Consider the following 27,886-nt stretch of genomic DNA (forward strand, 5'->3'; position numbering starts at 1 on the left):
GACTATAATTCCAATCCCAGGGGGAAATAAACAGGTTTTTAAAGATGGTTTAAAGCTAGATTAAATAGGGGATGTTGTTCTAAAAAGCAGATGGGAAGGTAGCATTATTGCCCACGTGAGGCCCAACCATCAACCCAAAAGCTGGTTACAAGTTTTATTTTTATCCTGCCTGTTTTAAACAGCCCGGCCCACCTGACAGGATTGTTGTGAGGAAAATAGGAGGAAGGAATATTGGATGTGTTTGTCACCTTAAAAGTCATATATGAAAGAAGGAAGAAAAATCTAAACTTGGGGCCCAACCATCAACCCCAAAACTGGTTACAAGTTTTATTTTATTTCTATCCTGCCCACCTGACAGGATTGTTGTGAGGAAAATAGGAGGAAGGAATATTAGAGGTGTTTGCCACCTTAAAGTCATATATGAAAGAAGGAAGAAAAATCTAAAGTTGGGGCCCAACCATCAACCCCAAAACTGGTTACAAGTTTTATTTTATTTCTATCCTGCCCACCTGACAGGATTGTTGTGAGGAAAATAGGAAGGAATATTGGATGTGTTTGCCACCTTAAAGTCATATATGAAAGAAGGAAGAAAAATCTAAACTTGGGGCCCAACCATCAACCCCAAAACTGGTTACAAGTTTTATTTTATTTCTATCCTGCCCACCTGACAGGGTTGTTGTGAGGAAAATAGGAAGGAATATTGGATGTGTTTGCCACCTTAAAGTCATATATGAAAGAAGGAAGAAAAATCTAAACTTGGGGCCCAACCATCAACCCCAAAACTGGTTACAAGTTTTATTTTATTTCTATCCTGCCCACCTGACAGGGTTGTTGTGAGGAAAATAGGAAGGAATATTGGATGTGTTTGCCACCTTAAAGTCATATATGAAAGAAGGAAGAAAAATCTAAACTTGGGGCCCAACCATCAACCCCAAAACTGGTTACAAGTTTTATTTTATTTCTATCCTGCCCACCTGACAGGGTTGTTGTGAGGAAAATAGGAGGAAGGAATATTGGATGTGTTCACCACCTTAAAGTCATATATGAAAGAAGGAAGAAAAATCTAAACTTGGGGCCCAACCATCAACCCCAAAACTGGTTACAAGTTTTATTTTATTTCTATCCTGCCCGCCTGACAGGGTTGTTGTGAGGAAAATAGGAGGAAGGAATATTGGATGTGTTCGCCACCTTAAAAATCATATACGACAGGGCTCTATCCTATCCAACCTGACAGGGTTGTTGTGAGAAAAAATAGGAAGGAATATTGGATGTGTTCCAATAAATCATATACGAAAGGGATAAAAATCAATTTCCTTTGGCTTTCCTTTCCAACGACGTTTCCCAATCTTGACAACTTTCAAAAGGTATGGACTCCAACTCCCAGAATTCCCTAGCCAGCAGGTTGGGGAATTCTGGGAGTTGAAGTCCATACCTCTTTAAAAAGTTGTCAGGATTGGGAAACACTGCTTTGCAAATCTACGCTAGTCGTTAAACATTAAGGATTGGCAGTCCAGTTTCTTTTTCATCATGGAAACCGGGAATGAAGAGTCGTTGAATGAGGCAGTCGCTAAACGAGCACCTGCCTCTCGGCCATAAAAGCCTGCTTTCCAATTTTTTCCTCCAGCTATTTCGGCCACTGTACGGATCCGGGAAATCATCTCTATCCGAGAGGCATGTTTTTACGGTATATAATTCAATTTTTTGACCGACGATCTGGTCTCCAGGAGTTTTCCTCCTCAGCTTTTGTGTGTCTCAGTGGGAAAAAGCAACACAACACAATGCAGGGTGTGTTTTGTGTGCCTCTTGCTGCCTTAGGACAAAAAGTCCGCGCTGACCTGCTACCCATAGCGTTGCGAAGTTAACGCAACACAAGTCCAGCAGCTCTATGGAATCTCCCGCTGGGAAAATTTACAAAGAAGGGAAGATTTTCGGGGCACGACGACTGTAGAAAGGCTTATTCCATCATTCATATATTGTGTTTTGTGTGGTTGTGTGTGTGTGGTTGTGTGTGGATCATAGCCAAATCCACACGTCCCCAGCGGCTGAGTTAATACAAGGGGTGAACATGACCAGTCCAGAAAAAGAAAAAAAAATGGTACAGATAGTTCTCGATTTATGACAGTTCACTTAGTGACCGTTTGAAGTTACAACGCCACTGGAAAAAGTGACTTATGACCGTTTTTCACACTTAGCGACCGTGGCAGCGTTCCCCCCCCCCACGGTCACCCGATCAAAATTCAGACTCATACTTATGACGGTTGCATTGTCCTGGAGGTCATGTGATTTCCCCACCCCCTCTCTCCTTTTGCGGCCTGCTGACAAGCCTGGGGAAAGCCAGATTCGCTTAAAAAACGTGTGACTAACTGAACGACTGCAGCGATTCACTTAATAACGGCAGCAGGAAAATACGTAAAATGGGGGGGGAATTCACTCAACTGTCTTGCTTAGCAACAATGTCGGGCTCAATTGTGGTTGTAAGTTGAGGAGTACTTGTATGTGTGACTTGAAAATGGGAGAGAGAAAGAATATATATTATTCCATTCCATTCCATTCCATTCCATTCCATTATATTATATTATATTATATTATATTATATTATTATATTATATTATATTATATTATATTATATTATATTATATTATATTATATTATATTATATTATATTATATTAATCATATTATATTATATTATATTATATTATATTATATTATATTATATTATATTATATTATATTATATTATATTAATCATATTATATTATATTATATTATCAGAGGTCTTCAAACTTGGCAGCTTTAAGACTTGTGGACTTCAACTCCCAGAATTCTCCAGCCAGCTATGCTTGAAGTTCACAAGTCTTAAAACTGCCAAGTTTGAAGACCTCTGATATATATAATTATACTATACTATATAAGAATAGAATAGAATAGAATAGAATAGAATAGAATAGAATAGAATAGAATAGAATAGAATAACAAAGTTGGAAGGGACCTTGGAGGTCCTCTAGTCAACCCCCTCCTCAGGCAGGAAACCCTGCACCAGTGATGGCTAACCCTTTTGCTGTCGCATGCCAAAAGTGGGGGGAGCATGAGGGGGGTCACACTTGCGTGTGCCCACACCCATAATTCAATGCGCCCTGACCCCCCCATGCATGCGTGCGTGACCGCCCCAGCACAACTCCCGCTTTTGGCATGTGATGGCCCAGTAGGCCCGTTTTTCGCCCTCCCCAGGCTCCAGAAGCTTTCTTGGAGCCTGGGGAGGACAAAAACAGCCTTCCCCATCCCACCCGGAGGCCGGAAACAGTCCGTTTCCCGATTTCCGGTGGGCCCAGAAGGCCTGAAAAATCAGCTGGCTGGCGTATGTGGATGCAACGCTTGCATGCCCACAGATATGACTATGTGTGCCACCTGTGGCACGCATGCCATAGGATTGCCCTCACGGCCCTATAGGATTTCGGAAAAATGCTTGTCCGATCGCCTTCCTTAGCGAGTTGCCCTGCAACAAGTTCCTGAACCTGCAGCTGAAAATTGGCTCTCGCCACGGATAACATGGTTGGGATGCATTCGGGGGCGTAACTCAACCCCAAAGCCCCCTTTTTACCCCCTGACGCAGCTGCTCCGAAATAGCTCCAGCGACGGCTGGAATGGCCCTCCGGCTTGGCATGTGGCGAAGCATCTTCTCGGATCAGGCTCTGCGGCATGGAAGGGTGGGGTATGAATTGACTGTCCGGTGAACTTCAGCTTTCTCTCTTAAGAAAGACGCGGCTTGAAATATCTGGGGACAGGGAGAAGCTACGAAACTGGGCCCCAGGGGAACCTGGATCGTAAGCCAGGAAACTCGGTTTGAACCGAGACGAGTCGATGGAGCTTTTTTCGCCCGTGTCGTGATTTTTGTAAAAAGGGTTTTGGTTTGAAAGCAGCATTGCTTCTCTCTCTCTCTCTTTTTTTTTTAGCTCTGGTTTCTCCCTGCCTTGGAATGGAGGGTTTCCCTGGGCCACGATCCATGTGGATCTCCTATCCATAGGCTTCCGGGCTCCAATGTCCATTCAGCCCATAAGCTACCTCGACCCACCTCGTTCTCGGCTTCCATCTACCATGAAGGTATGGCTTTTAAAGGGGAGAGGTCAGTCTGAAAAGACAGAATGCAGAATAACAGAGTTTTAAGGGACCTTGGAGGTCTTCTAGTCCAACCCTCTTTGAATAGGAGATCCTATGCCATTCAGGACAAATGACTGAGCTTTCTTTCTTTCTTTCTTTCTTTCTCTCTCTCTCTCCCTCTCTTTCTTTTATTCTTTTTATCTCTCTCACCTTTCTTTCTTTCTTGCTGTCTTTCCTTTTGTCTATTTCATTCATTTGCTCTCTCTCTCTTCTTTCTTTCTCTCTTTTTCCCTTTTTCTTTTATTCTTTTTCTCTCTCTCTGCCTTTCTTTCTTTTTTCTCCCTCTCTTATTCTTTCTCTCTCACCCTTCTTTCTCTCTCTCCCTCCCTTTTTCTTTTATTCTTTTTCTCTCACCTTCCTTCCTTCCTTTCTTTCTTTCTTTCTTTTTTTCTTTCCTTTTGTTTATTTCATTCATTTGCTCTCTTTTCTTTCTTTCTCCCTTTTTCTTTTATTCTTTTTCTCTCACATCCTTCTTTCTCTTTCTTTCTTTCCTTTTGTCTATTTCATTTGCTCTCTCTTTTCTTTCTTTCTTTCTCTTTCTCTTTTATTCTTTTTCTCTCTCTCAGCCTTCTTTCTTTCTTTCTCTCTTTCTCCCTCTTTTATTCTTTCTCTCTCTCACACCCTTCTTTCTATCTTTCTCTTTCTTTCTCCCTCTCTTTCTTTTTCTCTCTCACCCTTCTTTCTATCTTTCTTTCTTTTCTTTCTTTCACTCTTCCTCCCTCCCTCTTTCTTTTCTTTTTCCCTTCCCTTCCCTTTCCTTTCCTTCTTTTCTTTTTTCTTTTTTTCTTTTCTTTCCAGAGTAACTGTCCAGCACTCTCTTCCCCGAGCGCAGAGTTATATACAGCACAGTGCTTTCCCTCCACTTCCTGGGTGGAGCCCGTGCCGGGGAGAGGCAAAGCAAAAAAAAAAAAGAGAGAGAGAGAGAGAGAGAGAGGCTTTATAAACCTCCAAGCTCAGGCGGTCAGCAAGTCCCGACAAGAGTGGTGAAATTACAGTCCTTCCCGCAGAGGGAGAAGACAGGAACGGGCCAGTTGGCTCCAGGGAAGGAGGAGAAGTGGTGGCATCTCCCAGGCCTGACCCTTCTGTCTTTGCCCCAACACCGCCTGCCTGCCTGCCAAGCTTGGCCACATTCCGGTGAAGATCCCAAAGGCCTCCTCCGGCTTCTGTGACAGCTTCTCACCCCTCAGCCCTTCCTGAAGCAAAGGCGAAAAGCCTCCCTCTCCAGAGCAGGGGCACGGGAGCCCTCTGATCCGGTGCCAGGGGGCGAGTTTGAAGAGATGCAGCAGCATCCGGACCACATGGGCTCCGTCGGCGGTGCCAGGCAATAGCGTGAGTTCTCCGTCCCTTCTGGAACCCGGCTGCCTTGAAAGCTGAGCTGGTTGGGGCAGAGAGAACCTTGAAAGGGTGCATTTTCAAGTCCTTCGGCTGGACAGCGGCTGGGTGGCCAGACAGGACAGGCTAAGAAGAACGGAGAAGGTCGTCCTTTGAGCAGTTCAAGAGTTTCCTTGGCTGGCAAGGGAGGACTCTGAGCCACCAGTTCCTGCCAGCTGCAAGACGAGAGGAAACGGCACTACGATGGGGTCAAGGAGCTGCAACAGGCACCGGGGCTTTTTGGGGACACCGGGGGTCTCCTGTTCGCAGCAGCTCTTCCTTCTCCTCGTGGCCCTCCAGCAGTTTTGCTCTGTCTGGGCCTTCTCCACTTGCAAGACCTTGGACATGGACCTGATGAAGCGGAAGAGGATCGAAGCCATCCGGGGTCAGATCTTGAGCAAACTCAAACTTCCGAAACCCCCCGAAGTGGAAGACTCGGAGTCACAGATCCTCACCGAAGAGATCATGGCCCTCTACAACAGCACTTTGGAAGTCATCCGAGAAATGGTAGCCGAGGAACCAAAGGAAACTATTCATGAAGAATACTACGCCAAGCAAGTCCATCGGTTCATGATGATACCCATTGACAACGGTGAGTCCGGAGAGGGATGGGGAATGGTGGGGGTGTGGGGGAATCAAAGGGGCTAGGTTGGTTGGTTTGGTTGGGTGAGTGGGTTGGTCTGTGATACCGTCCCTGGGTGCAGGCTGACCCAGATCCGGAAGGAAGACGGTGCTTCCTCCATTGATGGAGATAAAGTTAGGAGGAAGTATCTCGAGCAGCTTCAGTTCTCACGGGTGGAGGCCTTCAGTGGCCTTCGGAGAAGAAAAATCTAGTGTTTTTGGGGAGCCCCTTTTGAAAATCTGCTCCCCGATTTGTGAGTCAGAAAAAGGAGCGCTCAAATTCTGGAGGTTTGGACAGGTATGGAGCAAGGGTGGGTGTCCAACTTTTGGCAAGTTTAAGAGCTGTGGACTACAACTCCCAGAATTCCCCAGCCAGCTTGGGCAACTTTAAGACCTGTGGACTTCAACTCCCATAATTCCCCAGCCAGCTTGGGAACTTTAAGACCTGTGGACTTCAACTCCCAGAATTCCCCAGCCAGCTTGGGAACTTTAAGACCTGTGGACTTCAACTCCCAGAATTCCCCAGCCAGCTTGGGAACTTTAAGACCTGTGGACTTCAACTCCCAGAATTCCCCAGCCAGCACAGCTGTGCTGGCTGGGGAATTCTGGGAATTGAAGTCCACAGGTCTTAAAGTTGCCAAGGTTGGAGAATTCTGCCATAGACTGTCACCAGCTCTTCTGGACAGTTGTGGTGTAGAGTCTCCTGCTTGAGCAAGGGGCTGGACTAGAGGACCTCCAAGGTCCCTTCCACCTCTGTTCTTTTTAAAAAAAAGCCCTTTTGGTTCTTCTCAGACTTCGTAACATTTAAATATTCAATTTTATTTCTCCCCCAAACTTTTTTTTTTTTTAAAGGGGGCTCATCGGATCCCTGTGCTAAGTTTCAGGAGGTGTTTTGAAAGCGGCGGGAAAAATCTTGAGGCGAGGAAGCCATCGATAAAGCCGAGAGTAGCGAAAATGCTGGCCAAAAAAAAGAAAAGCAACAGCGATTTCTATGAGCCGATGGCTCGTGTAGGTTAAGACAGTACAGGTCATCCTCCATTCTGAGACGTTGCTAAGCGAGGTGGTCGTTGAGTGAGTCGTGCCCGGTTGTTAAGTGAATCCGGCTGGGATGAAGCGAACCTGGCTTCCTTTCACTGACTTTGCTTGTCGGAGCAATGCCGGCTGGGAAGGTTACAAGTAGGGATCATAGGGATGCTGCAATGGTCATAAGTGTGAAAACCGGTCCTAAGTCATTTTTTTTTCAATCCTGTTGTAACTTCGAACGGTCGCTAAATGAATTATCGTAAGTCTACTCTGGCTACCTGTAAATACTGGGAGTCCTCAACTTTTAAAACAATTCATTTAGCGACCGTTCAAAGTTACAAAGAAAAGTGACTTAGGACCGTGTTTCACACTTATGACCATTTCAGCATCACGTGATCAAATTTCAGACGCTTGGCAACTGACTCGTATTTATGACGGTTGCAGTGCCCTGGGGTCACGTAATCCTCTTTTGCGACTTTCTGACAAGCAAAGTCAATGGGGGAAGCCAGACTCACTTAACAACCATGTTCCTAACTTAACAGGTGCCGTGATTCCCTTAACAACTGTGGCATGAAAGGTCGTAAAATGGGGCAAAACTCACTTAATAACTGTCTCGCTTAGCAACAGAAATTTTGGGTTCAATAATGGTCGTAAGTCAAGGACTACCAGTACAGTACAGTATAGTGCAGTTCAATACAGTTATACAATACAATACAGTTCATTTCATTTCAATTCAATTCATTTCATTTCAATTCAATTCAATTCAATACAAATAATACAATACAATACAGTTCAATACAAAACAATGCAAAACAATACAATACAATACAAGAAGTTCTCTGACCCCTTATGACTTTGCTGAGGCCAAAATCACATACTTGCATCCCGACATCACAATGCGAGTTCTATCCAGTTCGTATTGTATCATATTGAACAATACAGTTCAATACGATACGAGAATAGAATAGAATAGAATAGAATAGAATACAGTTCAGTTCAGTTCAGTTCAATACAATACAATACAATACAATAATACAATACAATACAATACAATACAATACAATACAATACAATACAATACAATACAATGCAATGCAATGCAATGCAATGCAATGCAATGCAATATAGTTCAATACAATGCAATACAGTTCAATACAATACAATACAATACAGTTCAGTTCAATACAATACAATGCAATGCAATATAGTTCAATACAATACAATACAATACAATACAGGTAGTTCTCTGACCCCTTATGACCTTGCTGAAGCCAAAATCACATACCTGCATCCCAACATCCCAACGCAAGCTCTATCCTTTTGTTCCTGCATCACAACAACAACACCCCCCAAAACACGTCAGGGAGACGTTTGCGTTGCCGTGTCACGAAGTTGCCCGTCACGCTACAAACCTCAGGCAACCTAACCCCCCCCCCCAAAATCTAGAGACAGTTTCTGGCAACTGAACTGGGCTTAACTTTTTAAAGCATCCTCTCTGAAGCCAGGTTGGCAGCCCGATGCCAAGTTTGAGAAACGGGGACACATGCCGAGAGGAAAGAGGCAAGCTGCCCGCAGAGGAAAAATCCTCTTTTTAATCGCTTTGGCAGCAGGAGGCGGTGATGAAGTCCCCGGGGCCTTTTCTCAAAAGGTGAAAATAAAACGGGGCCTCGCATTTCACTCCTGCAGCCCCAAAACTGTAGTTTCAGGAGTAAGATTTTTGTTTTTCTTTTGTTTTGAAACTTAATTTTCAGAAGAGAGTGTAGAGGGCACATTCCGGAAGCTTTATCTTTATAATTCCTGTCTTCCTTTGGCATTTTTTTTTCCCCACACACATCCAATGCCTGCATCCAATGCTACCTTTGTAGAAACTCTTTTAATGAACCCAAGTAAGACCTGGAAGAAAAGTTTTCTCTTTAAATTAAACGGATGTGTTTCTCTCTCTCTCTCTGTTTTTGCAACGTCAGCTTTGGCAGAGGGGAAGAGCGGTGGCGGGTGCAAACGGAGATTGGTTGGGCAAAACTCGAGGTCTTGCTTCCGGCGGTGAAATTGCTGGTCTCAAGGCACGATGCCCTCCCCCCCCCCCTCGTCCAGGTAGTCCTCGACTTACGACCGGAACTGAGCCCTTACGACCACAACGGCCTGAATGACACAGTTGTTCGGTGGCTTTTTTTTTTTTTTACAACTTTCCTTGCCAGCGTTTTTTAAGTGAATTCCCCCCGCAGTCACACCGTTGTTAAGTGGCTTCCCTTGCTGTCTTGGCTTTGCCAGAAGGTCGCAAAAGGGGATCGTGTGGACCCCGGGGACACGGCGACTGTCGCAAATATGAGTCAGTTGCTCAAAAGGTTTCAATTTTGATTGCAGGGGCTGCAAGTGTGGAAAACGATCGTAAGGTATTTTTTTCCGGTGCCGTTGTAACTTCAAACGGTCACTAAATGAACGGTTATAAGTCAAGGACTATCTGTGGCTGTAAGTCAAGGACTTATCTCCCCTGCTAAAATTGGTTGAGTGCTCCAAAAATCTCTGGTTCCATCTTCTAACTTGCCAGTGGTGGACCCACAGAGGACTAGCCGCACGAGCAGGCACTCAGTTGCCTAACAATACCTCTTAAAATGGCCCAATTGAATTGAATTACAGAATAAGAGTTGGAAGGGACCTTAGAGGTCTTCTAGTCCAACCCGCTGTTCAAGCAGGAAACCCTATAACATTCTGGATTTACACGCACAGAGGATTGCTTGGCACAGCCAGGCCGAAGCTGGCACCTTCTATTTTCAAATTCTGGCACTCCTATTTGTAGGGCAACCCTTAGCAGACCTTGGGAGCCAGAATTAACTAGGATGTTTTGTTCCTCTGAAGCTAAAAACACCGGAGCCGAGCAGGCGAGGGCAAGAAATAAGCTGGCAACCAGGTTTAATGTTGCCAAACCTTCGCAAGCCATGTTTTGTGGCCACCACGTAATTCCTCCGGCTTGTCAGAAGAATAATTCGGGGTTCCGACTTGAGCTGGGGCTGCGCAAGAATAAATTTAAAAAATGCAATCCAGACAGCTGGGAGGAAAGAAGAAATATTTATTCCTAAAATGCAAAAAGAGTTTGACTTTAGGGGCACCTGCAGAGAAATGGGGTACAGAAACCGATTTTCATAGGGGAAATCTTATCCTGCTGTGGAAATGTCTACATGCTGATTCTGCGGTGACGCTTGAAGGGCGTGTATGTTTGTGTCTGTGTGTAGGTATGTCTACGGTGTTTATTCTTGCGAAGGTGCAGTTCCGCCAAAGAGACCGAATTTAATGAATTCTATTTCTGTTTGCAGACCTTATCCTTTGATATGTGGATTAGGTCCGGGCAATTTATATGGAAGTTTTGACAAAAGTTTGCTAATTTGAATTGATTAACCGAGTTTCCGCTTGACTGTCAATTTACCTACTGGAGACAAGGATTCACACGGTCACGTTTTAAGGGGAAGTGGAAACGGTATAAAGACTAAAATATAGTTGGATATAAAACTTTCTCACGGGCTGCAAAAATTAGCATCCGGACTTCTCGGAACCGAGCGGGGAGAAGATGACACACGGGGCGGAGGGTGGGTGGGTGGGGGAACAGAGTTTGCCGTAAAGACGGGGATCCCACCCAGATTGCAGCCAACTCCGTCTTGGTTCAAGGTGTAATTACCTGTTGGGTGTGGCTGGCATGCCGCCTAAACAAACCCACGGGCCCTCCAGGGGTAGGTGGCACCTTTGGTAATTTTTGTGGTCTCCTAGAAGGTAAGATGGATTTTTTTATTATTTTTTTTTACTGTCCTGGCACGTGCCAACCAGCCCGGGAATCCGGGAGGAAAAAAAAAAAAAGTTGTGTAGGCACAAGAACATTTTTCACTTAGGAATGTTGCCCTGTGGGGCTCAATTCTCCTCTGGAGGGGGTTTGTTTAGCCTGGCTGGCCAGGGCTGCGGAAAGAGAGGTGGGCTAGATTTTTGTGTGTTTGTGATGCACTTTATTTCCATTGCTCGACTCCGCAATCTTGACTTAAAATCCTTTGTTTATGATGGTAAGTGTGAAAGGTTGTTCACACTTACGACGGCAGTCACACACAGATGAAAAGTCACGCAAGAGGCGAATGCAAAGACCAAGTGTGTGTATATATGTGTGTGCATGCATGTTGTGTGTGTGTGTGGGGAGGGGGCACCCGTTGTGGGGAGAGTTGAGACAAGCAAAAATGACTTAGCAAAAGCATTTTGGGCTGCTGATAAGTTGAGGCTCCAAAGACGGATGTCCTGTGCCCCTTCTCGGGGGATAAAGACACACACACACACCCTCCGCCTGGTCCCACAACCCACTTCCGCTTGTGACTTCGGGTTTTTCCTCCCCCATAAGTCCCGTCGGGCCTGTTTTCTGACCTCCAACAGCAGCCCCAAACCTAGAGGAACCTCCGCCGAGGGGAGCCTTTCCAGATCTTGAAGGCTGCCCCACTCTGTGCCCGTTCTGGAGTGGGGAGTAAATGAATTAAATTTATTTTTTTTAGAGATTGGATAACCCTTTGTCTGAAATGGTGTTAGGGTTTCCGGCCTAAGCAGCGGGGATGGACTAGAAGACCTCTGAGGTGCCTTCCAACTCTGTGATTCTAATTCTCAACCTTGGTAGCTTGAAGATGGGTGGACTTCAACTCCCAGAATCCCCCATTTCTGGGAATTGAAGTCCACCCATCTTCAAGCTTCCAAGGTTGAGAAACACTGTTCTAGTCCCAATGTCTGGATCAGAGAGAGAAATAGGCCTACAATGATTCGTACCTGCCACCATGGCACCTGTGGTTCGTACCTGCGTCCCTAGTGAGGTTTATACTGAAGTGTGTCCCCCAAAAGGAAGAGCTTTTTTAAAAAAAAAAAATCACTTAAAGTAGTATTTCTCAACCTTGGCAGCTTGAAGATATGTGGACTTCAACTCCCAGAATTCCCCAGACTGCATGAATAGAATAGAATAACAGAGTTGGAAAAGGGACCTTGGAGGTCTCCTAGTCCAACCCCCTGCTTAGGCAGGAAACCTTACATCACTTCGGACAAAGGGTTATCCAATATCTTCTTAAAAACTTCCAGTGTTGGAGCATTTACAACTTCTGGTGGCAAGTTGTTCCACTGATTAATTGTTCTAACTGTCAGGAAATTTCTCCTTAGTTCTAAGTTGCTTCTCTCCTTGATTAGTTTCCACCCATTGCCTCTTGTCCTACCCTCAGGTGCTTTGGGTTGAGTGGACTTCAACTCCCAGAATTCCCTAGCCAGCATGCTTTAAACTGGATGGATGTCAAACTCCCAGAATTCCCCAGACTGCATTCTTTAAGATACATTGACCTGGTGGCTCAGCAGATTGATAGCATTGTGATTAACACCAGCTGTCTGCAATTACTGTAAGTTCGAATCTCCCCAGGCTCAAGGTTGACTCAGCCTTCCATCCTTTCTAAGGTAGGTAAATTGAGGACCCAGCTTGTGGGGGCAATAAGCTGACTTTGTATAAATATACAAAAGTATGAAGGCTATTGCTTAACGCCTTGTAAGCCGCCCTGAGTCTCCGGAGAAGGGCGGCATATAAATCAAATTAAAAAAAAAAAAACTCCCAGAATTCCCCAGAGTAAATGCTTTAGGTTGGATGGACTTCAACTCCCAGAATTCCCTAGCCAGCAGGCTTTAAATTGAAGGGGGTTAACTCCCAGAATACCCCAGACAAGCATTAAAATCCATGGACTTCAACTCCCAGAACTCCCCGGAGCGCATGCATTTTAAGGTTAAATGCAAGATCTTTCTTTTAAGAAGCCCTTTTTTTTAAGGGACCTGATCAACCTCTTCCCATTTCGCAGCAAGGAAAACTGAGGTCAGCAGGGAACCGGGTTCAACCCCGGTAATTTCGGGGAGCGAAGTAGGGCGAACCTGTTCCTCCTGTTGTTTTATTTCTGGGCTTTTGTCATATTGGAAAGTCCCAGTAATAGTTTGGGAATTTCCTCCGGCTGATAAGGCTTCCAACACCTTATCTGGCTTTGTGCAGCTGTAAAACATCAGCCTGTAAAATTCCGTTTTTTGAAGAAATTGCGGCCCTGTCATCTGGAAACAATGAAAAAAACGATGACCACATCCAAATTTAAAGAGGGGAAGTGGTTAATCCGAGGGGGGAGCGTTTTCCCTGTCCTATCGTGATAGGGAAGTGGTCCCTAGTGGTGATGGTGGTAGGGGGGAAACCAATTTTCCTGCTTCTCTCTCCCCCCCCCACCGCCCCCAAGGCTTCTGTGCTTTAAGATAGGGGGATCCCCAAACTTGGCAACTTTTAAGACTTGCGGGCTTCAACTCCCAGAATGCCTTGGAACAGTGGTGCTGGCTGAGGAATTCTGGGAGTTGAAGTCCCCAAGATTTCCATGTGCCAGATTTGGAGAGCCCTGTTTTAAAGGACGCAGGACAGAGACCAGCCATTTGCAACCGAGGCAGCTGAGGCTAGGTGAAGGGGGGAAAAAAAATAATAATTTGGCAGCTTCAGAGATGACCCCAGGACTGAGTCAGACTCCCGGCATCTGGGAGGGAAAGCACAGTATGATTTCATGGGAGCTCAGAGGATGCTCTCTTGAAAAACGCAATATATATATATATGTATTTTTTCACCCGTTCCTCCTGCGGTGGTTTGGTTAAGTATCCAAATTTACATTGGCTGCTTTCTGCAGTTTGAGGGCAGAAGAGCAGACAAAGTCCATCTCCTTAGGTCAGTTGGCAATCTGGGGAATCTTTCTTTCTTTCTTTCTTTCTTTCTTTCTTTCTTTCTTTCTTTCTTTCTTTCTTTCTTCTTTCATTTTTCTCTTACTTTTTTTTTATCTTCTTTCTCGCTTTATCTTTTTTCTTTGTCTTTTTTCTTTTCTTCTTTCTTCTTTCTTTTTTCTTTATCTTCTTTCTTTCTATCCTTTCTTTGTTTTTCTTTTTCTTCTTTCTTTCTCTTCCTTCCTTTCTTTTTCTTTCTTTTTTTCTTTCTTTCTCTTTCCTTCTTTACTGTTCCTGCTTTCTCTTTTTCTTCTTTCTTTCTAACCTTTCTTTTTTTTATTTCTTTCTTGCTTTATCTTTTTTTCTTTGTCTTCTTTCTTTTCTTTCCTTTCTTCTTTTTCTTTTTCTTCTTTTTTCTCTTTCTTCTTCTTTTCTCTTTCTTCTTTTTCTTCTTTCTTGCTTTATCTTTTTTCTTTGTCTTTTTTCATTGTATGGGTACACTGTGTATACACCTACAATGACAATAAAGTTATTATTATTGTTATTATTATTCTTTCTTTTCTTTTCTCTTCTCTTAATCTTCTTTCTCTCTCTCTCTCTCATTTTCTTGCCCTCTTTTATTAGAACCACGAGACTGTTTGTTTTTCTTCCTCTCTGAAGATTCTCTTCCTTTCTTCCTTCCAATTTCCTCGCTCTGGATTCTATCTTTGTTTTCTCCAAATTGCTGTGTCCTGTTTGTTTGCAACGGAAGACGGTGCATATTTTCGAAAAAACGAACAATCCTGAATGCTGTGGTTGGAGACTTGGAGAGAAAGCTGAAAAACAAAACAAAACAAAAAACATACCAAAAAAAAAAAAAAAACACCCCATGGTCTCTGTCTCTTTGACCAAAGTCAAAGCTCCTTTGATCTTCCAAGGAAGAGAAACTTTAAAAATAGACTCTTCCTGTAGCCGAAATAGATGCTGTGACGAAGTCATACGAGAAAAAAAAGAAATTTTTTTTAAAAAATGAGATTGGGTTGAGTACATGAATGTCTTTTGAAAATCCTCCGGTTTCCCTGGATGGATGAATGGATGAACCAGCAGGGGTGGGCTTCAAAAATTTTAGCAAGGGGTTCTCAGCCCGGTTGCTGGGTAGGCGTGGCCATGGTGGGCATGGCATCATGGCCGGGGGGGGCGTTTTTGCCCTCCCCGGGCTCCAGAGGATTTCCTATAGCCTCTGGGAGGACGAAAACGGCCTCCCCAGGCTCCGGAGGGCCTCTGGAGGCCTCCCGAACTTCCTGTAGGCCCATTTTTCACCCTTCTCGAGCCTCTGCGCGTGCCCTGCTCTTAACTGCATCCAAAACGAGCTGTGTGGGGACTCCTGGGAGGGGTGAGGCAGGGTGGGGTGGGGTGGGCGGGGCCAGCTAGGAGTGAGATTTGGGGGTTCTCCGAACTGCACAGAATCTTAGCTAGAGGTTCTCCCGAACCCCTGTGAACCAGTCTTCTGAAAAACAGCTGAGCCCCAGAGATCATACAGCTGGGCCTGACCCATAGAACTGGGCTCAGGCCTTGAATAAAAAATCTGTTGATTGATTTGCTGATTCTGTTGAGCTGGGTTAAAAGGGAGCCCGAGGTTAGGAATCTTCCCGATTATAAGTAGTTCTCCTCTTACGACAGTTCGTTTAGCGATCGTTTGAAGTTACGACGCCATTGAAAAAAAGTGACTTAAGTTACGACCGTTCCTCACACGTAGAAACGTTGCCGCATCCCCACAGTCACACAAAATTCAGGGCAAACGATTCATATTTATGACGGTTGCAGTGCCCCGGGGCCACGTAAATCCCTTTTTGCGACCTTCTGACAAGCAAAATCAATGGGGAAGCCAGATTCACTTAATAACCACGTTGCTAACTTAACTTTAGTGATTCGCTTAAGCGCCGTAGCAAGAACAGTCGTAAAATGGGGGCAAAAATCACTTAGCAACAGGAATCCTGGGCTCAGTTGCGGTCATAAAGTTGAGGCGTATCTGTAATTTAAATTTGGTTTAAAGTCGACAAGATCATCACCTTAAGCCAGAGATGATAGTTTCGTTTGGATGTTGCCTGTCATATGAACGCAGGCCATTGTGCTTTGTTAACCTGGGATTAGAATCTTGTGTGAATGATGGTCCTTTTCTGGGGCTAAACTCCTGGCTGCATTATTCTGAGGCTGAATAAATGAGTTTTCCCTAGGTGAGTCTAAGAAAGAATTTCTCAATCTTAGCCACTTTTAAGACGTGTGGACTTCAACTCCCAGGATCCCCCGGCTGGGCTGCTCCTTTCTTTACCGGCTGAGATTGCTGGATATTGTAGTTCTACAATCTCTGAAGACTGATAGGTAGTTTTCTCTTTCTCTAAATTGGGGCTCCCCAAACGTGACAATTTTAAGATTTGTGGACTTCAACTCTCAGAATTCCTCACCCAGCATGTGGAAGTCTACAAGTCTTCAAAGCTACAACTTTGGAGACCCTTGCTCTAAATCAGGGGTCTCCAACCACGGCAACTTTAAGCCTGTGGACTTCAATTCCCAGAATTCCCCAGCCAGCTTGGGAACCTTAAGACCTGTGGACTTCAATTCCCAGAATTTCCATACTGGTTGAGGAATTCTGGGTCCTGTACTCTATCCATCTTCAAAGTGGCCACGGTTGAAAGGCCTTCTGCTCATCTCCTTACTGTTGCTTCCTGTCTCCTATCTCTAGAAAGCTACGGCGATCTGTACAAGAAGGATAGCCAAAATGTCTACTTTGGATTCGAAATCGAACCCATCCGGAAGGTCCTTAGTGACCCCAATTTGCTGTACCGTGCAGAGCTGAGGATGCAGGCCTCTGGACATGGTCAAGAGCAGCGACTGGAGCTTTACCAGGTAGGATGTGGTGGACTGTAGTCTGGATTCCCAGAAGTTGGGGGGCTGCATTCCGGAGGAGCAAGAGACAGCAAAGTTTGGAGAGTTGGTGTGGGAGAAAGTGAGTGAGGACAGCTCCTCCTTAACAGTTCCCACAACACAGGGAGTCTTTGAGGTAAATCATTCGTTTAGTGACCATTTGAAGTTAGTGGAGCTTTACCAGGTAGGATGTGGTAGATTGTAGTCTGGATTCCCAGAAGAGGGGGGGCTGCATTCCGGAGGAGCAAGAGATAGCGAAGCTTGGAGAGTTTGTGTGGGAGAAAGTGGGTGAGGACAGCTCCTCCTTAACAGTTCCCAGAGCACAGGTAGTCTTTGAGGTAAACGATTCGTTTAGGGACCGTTCGAAGTTACAGAAAATGACTTCGAACTGATTTATTGTATTATTTATTTATTTATTTATTTATTTAATCGCCATGGTCCCGCAATCAAAATTTGGGAGCTTGGCAACTGGCATGTCTTTATGCCCATTGTACCATTCCCGGGGTCATATGATCACCAGTTGTAACCAACCCAGCCTGCTCCTGACAAGCAAAGTCAATAATGGAAGGCAGATTCGTTTAACGACTGCACAATTCACTTAACAACTGAAGTGATTCACTTAACAACCACAGCCCCCCCCACTCTCAACCAAAAAGCATCCAGAATGGCGTAGAGGAAGAACAAGATTGGAACGCAGGATTGAAATCTGAAATCTTCCCTGCTGCTGTTTTTATATTCTACTCTGGAAAGTCTCTTCACGCCAGATAGTGGAGAAATTTATGTTAGGAGGGAAAAGGGGGAAACTGCAGTTTTACTTTTCACATGCTTTTATAAGCCCTTCGGTTTTGATCTTTTGCTTTACCCCCCCTCCCAAATAGGGATAATCAGGTTCAAACTTCAAACCAAGCCCTGAAAGGAAATATTTTTAATTCAGGGATGTCCAATCTTGGTAACTTTAAAAACTTGTGGACTTCAACTCCCAGAATTCTGAGAGTTGAAATCCACAGGCCTTAAAGATGTCAAGGTTGGACACTCTTGCTCTAAACCAGTGTGTCAGGTTTCGAGGTCGTCTCAAATAAATTGCATTTCAAACAAAGTCTTTGATGAAAAAACTCCCATTTATTAAGCACGACATTCTAACTCCGACTCCATCGTAGCCAACACTGACTTCCTGACCCAAAACCCTCCCTTTCCTTTCCCCACTCCTCTGCACTCATTGGCCATCTTCCAAGTCACTCTACCCCTAATCTACTGCTCCAGCTCAAAGGAATTTCCCCCCTCCCATCCCATCTCCTAGGGGATATTATCTCCAGGGAAAATAAGTAGGTGAAAAGTCAAACGTCCCTTTCCAGACGCCTCCGCTTCTCCTTCTTATGTCAGCACTAGAGTAAATGCAGCTTGAAGTGCTGACATCGTGTTTCTCAACCTTGGTAGCTTGAAGATGGACTTCAAGGGGGATTCTGGGAATTGAAGTCCATCCATCTTCAAGCTTCCAAGGTTGAGAAACACTGCTCTAAACAAAAAGGAAAAATGAACCTGTCTCTAAATTTCTTTTAATGTGAAACGTTATTGCAATCGCCCTTGCATTCTCACAACGGCCTGCCTGTTTCTCTTTTTGTGGCGAGATTAAACGATGCTGCAAAAAAAAGACGACTTTTGGGGGAGCGGCGGAAACGGGTGAGAGCTTCGCCTCTTGGTTCGGCCCAAAGGGCAGGAAAAAAAAAAAGTTTGAGGACTAGAACCTTTTTCTTTTAAAACCGAAAGCTCGAAAGCTGGATGAAAGAAAGCAAGCCAGGGTATTTTGTCGGGCTATGGAAATGTCCACAGAAGCTGTTCCTTTAAGGCGTTCTGTCTTGCCCATCTCTCCTTAGCAAAAAGACCACTCAGGGAATGATTCCACTTGGTACTACCTTCAAGGGCTGTCGTTAAAGGTGAAGAGCGAAAAAGAATGGCTGTCCTTCGATGTCACCAATGTTCTCCGGTTGTGGCTCGCAAGTAGAGGTAGGGTGGAAGGTGGTGGGGCATGACTGGGCACCAGGGACTTGTTCTCCTTTGTGCCAATGAAAAGGTAGACTCAATTTTCAGAATCCTGTTTGTTAGCAAGGCAGCTTTGAAATGGGTGGACTTCAATTCCCAGAATTCTGATGTATTCTGGGAGTTGAAGTCCATGCATCTTAAAGCATGTTGGCGGGGAATTCTGGGAGTTGAAGTCCATGCATCTTAAAGCATGCCGGCTGGGGAATTCTGGGAGTTGAAGTCCATGCATCTTAAAGTATGCCGGCTAGGGAATTCTGGGAGTTGAAGTCCATGCATCTTAAAGTATGCCGGCTGGGGAATTCTGGGAGTTGAAGTCCATGCATCTTAAAGCACACTGGCTGGGGAATTCTGGGAGTTGAAGTCCATGCATCTTAAAGTATGCCGGCTGGGGAATTCTGGGAGTTGAAGTCCATGCATCTTAAAGTATGCCGGCTGGAGAATTCTGGGAGTTGAAGTCCATGCATCTTAAAGTATGCCGGCTGGGGAATTCTGGGAGTTGAAGTCCATGCATCTTAAAGCATGCTGGCGGGGAATTCTGGGAGTTGAAGTCCATGCATCTTAAAGCATGCCGCCTGGGGAATTCTGGGAGTTTGCAATCCACCCATTTTAAATCACACTGGCTGGGGAATTCTGGGAGTCGAAGTCCCCTCCCCATCTTAAAATTGCCAAGTTTGAAAAATCTTGGGGGAAATGATATATGCCAACCTGCTCCAAAGCCGGAAGGGGGCATCCGATAAAAACGTCTCCTGAAATGAGCAAAGGCCTTTGTTGCTTTAAGCCCACTTCGATTCTGTTTTGGGGCGAGGGGGCTTCTCTGAAATAGCTTGCTGGCTTTGGAGAGGGCTCCAATCCTGACCCCCGATCCTAATATTTGTATTTCAGACGAGCTGGGGAGATTCCGACTTAGCACTCACTGTTCCTGTGATGGCAGACGAAACGATCTAACGATACAAATTGAAGGTAAGAACCGGGCAAGGAGAAGCAGATGTTGGATGAGGGGAGTCTGCCCCCAGCCAAGATCTCACTTATTTATTTATTTATTTTATTTTATTCAATTTGTATACTGCTCTTCCCCTAGTGGACTCAGGGCGGTGCACAGCCAGAAACTAAAACACATACCAATACAAAATTTAAAATTATTAAAAGAATTACATAACTTGACTCCACTTGCTTATTAAGTCTCTAAATAAGGGTCATAGCTCCCATAAACCACCCCATCTATAGGGAGATACTCAGTGGTGAAATCCAAATTTTTTTTTAGTACCGGTTCTGTGGGCGTGGTGTGGCTTAGTGGGTGTGGCTTGGTGCGCATGGCAGGGGAAGGATACTGCAAAACCTTCATTCCCACCCCACTCTGGGACCAGCCAGAGGTGGCATTTGCCAGTTCTCCGAACTACTCAAAATTTCCGCTACCGGTTCTCCAGAACCTGTCAGAACCTGCTAGATTTCACCCCCTATTTTCCAAAGCACCAGAAGGCAGGACAAGAACTAATGGATGGAAACTAATCAAGGAGAGAAGCAACCTGGAATGAAGGAGAAACTTCCTAACAGTGAGGACAATTAGCCAGTGGAACAGCTTGCCTCCAGAAATTGTGGGCGCTTCACCACTGGAGGTTTTTAAGAAGAGACTGGACAGCCACTTGCGTCAAATTGTATAGGGTCTTCTGCTTGAGCAGAGGAGTGGGGTTGGACTAGAAGGCCTCCAAGGTCCCTTCCGGCTCTATTCTGATGATTGATGGATTATCTTTACAACATTCCTGCCGGGGATGTGTGACACGCTGCAGCCAGGACCCCTCTCAATGCAGCCCGTAGGCTAAGCTGTGGTGGACGCTGCAAACCACAAGGGTCAGGGGCTGCCCAGCAGGGAGAATCAAACCCTCCGCCAAGCCAGGCCAGCTTCTTAAGCCTGTTAGATGACTCCAGCCCTCCTGCTATGTAAACAGAAGTTTGTGGGCCAGTGTGGGATGCATCAATGCTCCCACTGTATTCACAGAGCACAGCGTAACTCTGCAAGCTTCATCCAAGTTAAGGATAATTTGCAGGGAATTGAAAGGACAAAAAAAAAACACACCAGCATTCCGAAGGTAAATCTTTGGCCGTCACTCTAATGGGGGGAGTTGAGACCCAGGCCCTGACCAGAAGCCTCTCCTGCCCTCCCCCTCGCTGCCCCCCCCCCTTTTGCACATCTCTGCCGCCTGCAAAACTTCACACCCGGGAAGTGTCAACTGCAACTCACACAGTTGGATTTTTACTTCTGGGAATTTGGCTCAGCCGGCTTCCTCCTTCTGATGCCTGCCGTTCTTTCAGCCTGAGATTTTGGGGTGGGGTGGGGTGGGGTAGGGGGCTTGCAGGGGGGATGTGCATGCGAGAAAATTAAACATCTTTGGTTTGTCTGCCAAAATTGCATCATGTGCTCTCAGAATGTATGAGTAACGGCCGAGCGTGGAGTTAAGAGGAAAGTTTTGGTCAAAAAGTATGGTCAGAATGATGTAGGAGTCATTCCTGAACTTTGGAAATGGCCTTTTTTCTCTCTCCCCTCTCTCTTCGTTTATCAAGTTTGGCAACTTTAAGACGGGGGGAACCGTAACTTCCAGAATTCCCCAGTCAGTACAGTCAAACGCGCTCTACATGGGGCAACCCTTGAAAAGTGTTTGGAGACTACAGTTGGTCCAGAATGCAGCCGCACGAGCTGTCGTGGGTGCACCTAGGTACACCCACATTACACCAATTCTCCACGAGCTGCACTGGCTCCCTATTGGTCTCCGGTCACAATTCAAGGTGTTGGTTATTACCTTTAAAGCCCTACATGGCTCAGGGCCAGGCTATCTTCGAGACCGCCTTCTGCCGCATAGCTCCCAGCGACCGGTAAGATCCCACAGAGTTGGTCTCATCCGGATCCCGTCAGCTAAACAATGCCGGCTGGCGGGCTCGCAAGGGAGGGCCTTCTCTGTGGCTGCCCCAGCTCTCTGGAACCAGTTACCTCCTGAGGTCTGGACCATCCCCACCCTATTGGCCTTCCGGAAAGCGGTGAAGACCTGGCTTTTCCGGCAGGCCTGGGGCCGTTGATCTCGCTCTTGCGATCTGGCGAGATCCGGCCATGAATGGTGTGAATGGGTTTTAATTGTTTTTAATGTTTTAATGTTTAATGTTTTTATATATGGTTTTTAATGCATTGTAAGCCACCTTGAGTCTTCGGAGAAAGGTGGCATACAAGTTGAATAAATAAATAAATAAATAAATAAATAAATAAATAAATAAATAAATAAATAAATAAATAAATAAATAAATAAAAACAGTCGCAAGGGTGAAAAAACAAAAACAACCGGGTCATAAGTTCACCTTTTTCAGTGCCGTTGTAACTTTGGTCACTAAACGAACGGTGGAAAGTTGAGGGCTACCTCAACAGTAATTCGGATTCCTCCCTCAAAGCATCCACTGTAAACTTTCGAGCGGTTTTGCCAGCTGACGTTTTTTTTAGGAAGTCGCCACAGATTCCCTATTCAATGGAGCGTCCCGGGTCACTTTGCGGAGAGTTGCAAGTCAATGAATCCACTTCCCTTTTGCAGGCACCACCATCAAAAGAGGGGACCAAGGACCATTAATTGGGAAATCAAAGCAGCGTCCGTACCTGTGGATCATGGCCACCACACCAGAACGGGCTGATTCCTCGAGTCACAAGCGGAGAAAACGGGCCGCTCCGGATGCAGATTTCTGCAGCAGCCAGTAAGTCGCTGCGTCACTAAGTCAGGCGTGAACAGCCAGACCTAGGCATGCAGAGTTCGAGCTAACAACTTTATTACTTTCTGCCTCTAATACAGGAATCTCCCCAGACTGGCAGCCTCCAAATAGATAAGGCGCCAAGGAATTTTTTGGGGGGATCATTCCTAGCTTTTTTTGGGGGGAGCTTGCACGGAGACTCCAGGCTAACTCTGCCCTTGATCCCACCTTCCTGACAGGTTGGAGGCTTTCCACCATCAGCTGTTTTAAAATGTGATTGATTGATCAAGTTTATTGATCAATCAGTCCATCAAATATATCGGACACAGAGGCAGCTTTTTCCCTTTTTCCCCAGCTGAACACCTAGTTCCCAAAGTAGTAAGGATCTATTACTATTATCCTTCTCATCTTTTCTGCTACCTTCCCTTAATTGGTATCGTTATTATGATATTTATTATTACTCTGTTGTTTTTGCATGTACACTGAGAGCTTCTGCAACCAAAGGCAAATTCCTTGTGGACCTAGTCACACTTGGCCAAATAAAGTATTCCGTTCCGTTCCATTCCATTCTGTTCTGTTCTATTAATATTATTTCTGTTCTATTCTGCTCCGTTACATTACATTACATTTTATTTCTGTTCTGTTCCATTCCATTCCATTCTATTATTTCTGTTTTATTCTGTTCCATTTCGTTCCGTTCCATTCCATTTTATTTCTATTGTATTCCGTTCCATTCCATTCCATTCCATTCCATTCCATTCCATTCCATTCCATTCCATTCCATTCCATTATTTCTGTTATATTTCGTTCCGTTCCGTTCTATTCAGAAAATCAGAGATTACAAAATTCAGAGCAAAAGGACTTAAGGGCATTTTTGAGCTCTCTTTTTTTTCCTAGATCCCCGGAAGCGAAGAATTGCTGCGTACGGCGTTTCTATATCGATTTCCGAAAAGATTTAAAATGGAAGTGGATCTACGAACCTAAAGGCTACTATGCCAATTTCTGCATGGGGCCGTGTCCCTATCTCTGGAGCGCGGATACTCAATATAGCAAGGTAAGGCTTGTTCCCCTCAGCGGTGTCTGCCCAGCAGGGTCAGAAAAATCAGGAAAGTTCATTTTTTAATATACTTTTTTTTTTTTTTTGCTTTTCATCTTTTTTAGTTTTTGTTCAAAAAGTTAAAATTCAAAACTTCCAAAAAAAAAAAAAGGATTTTTTTTTAACAAAAAACAAAAAAAACAAACCAGACATGAAAAATGTGTATTTAAAAAAAAACAAAAAAGAGGCCCAAATTTATACAGGTAGTCTTTGACTTAAGAACAGTTCATTTAGTGACCATTCAAAGTTATTCCCGGCACTGAAAAAGGTGACTGATGACTGTTTTTTTCCATTCTTATGACTGTTGTAGGGTCCCCGTGCTTCTAATTTAACCGCTGCATTAATTCACTTAGCAACTTGTGGCAAGAAACTTGTGGTAAAATGGGCCAAAACTCACTTAACAAATATTTTGCACGTGGCAACAAATATTGGGGGGCTCAATTGTGGTCGTAAGTCGAGGACTACCTGTATACAAATGAGGCAGACCAAATTCTGATATTGGCTAAACTTCGAATATTAATGTCCTAAAACTTTGGCCAAGGCTGAAGTTCTTCTTCCGTGCCGATAAAAGGTTGCTGGATTGACGAAGGTATTTGATGAAGGTACTTATCTGTAAAAGGGTAAAATGACCCAAAACAGATGCATCCTGTTACTCACTGTTTATTATACCCCAAATGTCAGGTATATCCCCAGATATACCTGACATTTTTTAGTTTTTTAGTTGTTTGGCTTTTAATCTGTCAATGGGTTTTAATTCGAATTGTTTTAAATTTGGGCCAAAGTATATAATTCTTTTAATAATTTTAAATTTTGTATTGTTATGTGTTTTAGTTCTGGCTGTGCACCGCCCTGAGTCCACTAGGAGAAGGACGGTATACAAATTGAATAAAATAAATAAATAAATAAATAAATATACTTTTCCTGCAACACATATATTATCCCACCCCAGTTGAATATCGATAAATATATTTCAAAAATATTAATTCCTCACCCCTTGTGAAGCAGACCCAACATTTTTAAACTTCTAACTCTATTTGCAAATTATTAACCAGTCAAGACCTTGTTGATGTTTAGGGGTTGGATATTTCTGTGGATATTTCTGTTTTTCTACTTTGGTTGTTTTGATAAAGGAAGAAGGATAATTAATTTCCTGGCTTCGGATGAAAAAACAGACCATCTTTTGCAGCCTGGCACCTCCCTTCGAAGAAGGCATTAGCTAAAAGTTGAGCAAGTGACTGGCATCCAGCCAGCCGAGATTGATGGCTTGTTTTCTCCCAGTTGGGTTCAAGAGGATAGGGAAGAAAACTATGGGTGGTCCAAGACATGTGCCGAAGGTTTCGTTTGGCTAGGCAAACCCTCAAACCACACCACACCACACCACAATAAATCAAATCAAACCAAACCTCTCAAAATCAATTCAATTCAGAATAGAGCTGGATGGGATCTTGGAGGCCTTTCTCGCAGTCTATTGTGGCTCCCTTACCTGAGCCTGTGTCATCGGCAGGCGAGGACTCCGAGAGTGAAGGAGAGGAGTTGGCAAGGCCTCCCTCTCCAGGACCCTCCTCTCTGGCGATGCCTTCGGTGTCCGCCAAAGGGCAAGAGATAGGGCCGGGGCCAAGCACGTCCACGCAGCCCACAGGTGGACAGTGATGAGGGTAATGAATCTTGGCTGGATCCACGCCAGCGTCGCAGAGATAAGAGCGCGCAACAGAAGAAAAAGCGTGCCCGAGATTAGACTGAGTCACTGGACCACACCCCACAGGGTATAAAAGGGAGCGTGGTGGCCAGTCAAATCTTGTGACGAACAAAGCTGAAAGCTTCCATGCCATTCTGCATTGCCGGACTTTTGCTATAGACTTTGCTGGATTATCTTTGGACTTGATTGACTCTGTAATTATTGAGCTGTTTCTTTTGATGTACCAGAAGCAGGGAGAAGTTATCTCTCCTCTTCATAAGTAATAAACTCTTGGCAGGCAGCCACTAGGTTGTTGCCAAGTTCCGTTATCATAAGGAAAAGGATTTTGTAGGCTGGTTTGGTCTTTAACTCTTGAACGTCTGTTGGTGTGTGTGCGTGTGGGACGGGGACAGAACACAGTCCAACTCCCTGCTCAAGCAGGAGACCCTATAATAGCAATAGCACTTAGACTTATTTCCCGCTTTACGGTGCTTTGCCGCCCACTCTAAGCAGTTTAGAGTCAGCATTACTACCCACAACAATCTGGGTCCTCATTTGACCCACTTCGGAAGGATGGAAAGCTGAATAACCATTTCAGACAAAGTGGCTTTCCAAGTCTCTTCTTAAAGACCTCCGGTGATGAAGCACCCACAATTTCTGGTGGCAAGCTGTTCCACTGGTTAATTGCCCTCACTGTTAGGAAAATTCTCCTTCATTCCAGGTCTTCTAGTCCAACCTACTGCTGAAGCAGGAGATCCTATACAATCTGAGACAAGTGGCTGTCCAGTCTCTTCTTAAAAATCTCCAGTGATGGAGCATCCACAACTTCTGGTGGCAAGCTGTTCCACTTGTTAATTGTCCTCACTGTTAGGAAGTTTCTCCTTCATTCCAGGTTGCTTCTCTCCTAGATTAGGTTCCATCCATTTTTTCTTGTCCTGCCTTCAAATGCTTTGGAAAATAAGTTGACTCCCTCTTCTTTGGGGCAGCGCCTCAATTATTGGAATACTGCTATCACGTCCCCCCAATCCTTCTTTTCCCTAGACTAGCCAAACCCAAATCCTGCAGCCATCCTTCATAATGTTTTAGCCTCCAGGCCTTTAATCGTTTTCGTTACTCTTCTGTACACTTCCTCCAAAGTCTTAACATCTGTTTTGTAATATGGTGACCAAACCTGGTTGCAAATATTCCAGGTGTGGCTTTACTAAGGATATATACTGTCTAAAAAGGCCTTTAATCCAGGGGTGAAATGCTCCCGGTTCGGACCGGATCACCCGATCCGGTAGCAATGGCGGCGAGTGGTTCGGAGAACCAGTAGCAAAAATCCCTGCCCCCCCCCATGTCTAGCTGAGCCGCTCAATCATCAGAGGCTTTTTTAAAAAAAATTTAAAAGCATTTTTTCTACCACCTCTTCGGCTGAAAAAAATGCTTTTAAAAGTAAAAAACAAAAGCCTCTGATGATCGCGCAGCTCAGCTGGGATCGTCAGAGGCTTTCAAAAGCATTTTTTCTACAACCTCTTCGGCCAAAGAGGTTGTAGAAAAAATGCTTTTAAAAGCCTCTGACGATCCCAGCTGAGTTGCCTGATCATCAGAAGCTTTCAAAAGCATTTTTTTTTTTTTACAACCTCTTCGGCCGAAGAGGTTGTAGAAAAAATGTTTTTAAAAGAAAAAAAAAAGCCTCTGACGATCAGGCAACTCAGCTGGGATCGTCAGAGGCTTTTAAAAGCATTTTTTATAACCTCTTCGGCCGAAGAGGTTGCAGAAAAAATGCTTTTAAAAGTAAAAAAAAAAAAAAAAGTTGGCCATGCCCACCCAGTCACATTAACTCCCCCCCAAGCCATGCCCACAGAACCAGTAGTAACAAATTTTACATTTCACCACTGCTTTAATCGCTTTAGTTGCTCTTCTCTGAGCTTCTTCCAAAGTTTCTTTCTTCTAATGTGGTGACCAAAACTGGATGCGGTATACTCCAAAATGTGGCTTTATTAAGAAATCTTGCATCTCTAAGCAGGCTGTCCTTGTCTCCTTCGCGCAGGTCCTCGCTCTCTACAACGTTCACAACCCCTCGGCCTCAGCCGCACCCTGTTGTGTCCCCGATGAGCTGGAACCCTTGGGCATCGTTTACTATGTCGGCCGACAAGCCAAAGTAGAACAGCTTTCCAACATGATCGTCAAATCCTGCCGGTGTAGCTGAGGAACAGGGATCGGTGGTGGACTTGAGAATGTCTGAATGATCCCTCCGGAGAAAAGAGTCAGGACTGTGAGGAGGACGCCGACTTCGTTTCCCACCCCTCTTCTCTCTGCTAAAAAAACCTCATGCCTTTTCTACTTTCGTCTTTTTCATTTTTGTCTTCACAAAAAAAAAAAGGAATCTTTTTCTCTCTCTTGTTTTTGGAAAAAAAAACCCACAACTTGTATTGTTATTGTTATTATTATTATTATTTTATTGGGTAAATTTATGTTTTTGGGGAGGGATGAGGATTGTCTTTTTTTATTTTTTATTTTTTAATTCTTTGGCTTTGGTGGTGGAGAGGACTTGCTCAGGAGAGAGAGGAAGAACGAGGAGGAAGAAGAA

General features: G+C 44.6%; 1 protein-coding gene across 1 annotated transcript; it reads left to right on the forward strand.

Moving 5' to 3' along the window:
* The first annotated feature begins 239 nt into the window (after window positions 1-239).
* On the forward strand, window positions 240-27,886 carry TGFB1 (transforming growth factor beta 1). Its single transcript, XM_087876260.1, has 9 exons — window positions 240-1,684; window positions 3,952-4,099; window positions 4,723-6,119; window positions 16,608-16,771; window positions 18,661-18,790; window positions 19,709-19,786; window positions 22,393-22,549; window positions 23,441-23,597; window positions 27,347-27,886. Exons 3-9 carry the CDS (start codon window positions 5,732-5,734, stop codon window positions 27,503-27,505), a joined length of 1,233 nt encoding a protein of 410 aa, XP_087732386.1. The 5' UTR covers window positions 240-1,684; window positions 3,952-4,099; window positions 4,723-5,731; the 3' UTR covers window positions 27,506-27,886.

Source organism: Pantherophis guttatus, chromosome 10, assembly GCF_059756535.1.
Source record: "Pantherophis guttatus breed Tessera chromosome 10, ASM5975653v1, whole genome shotgun sequence".
In the NCBI taxonomy this organism is placed as follows: domain Eukaryota; kingdom Metazoa; phylum Chordata; class Lepidosauria; order Squamata; family Colubridae; genus Pantherophis; species Pantherophis guttatus.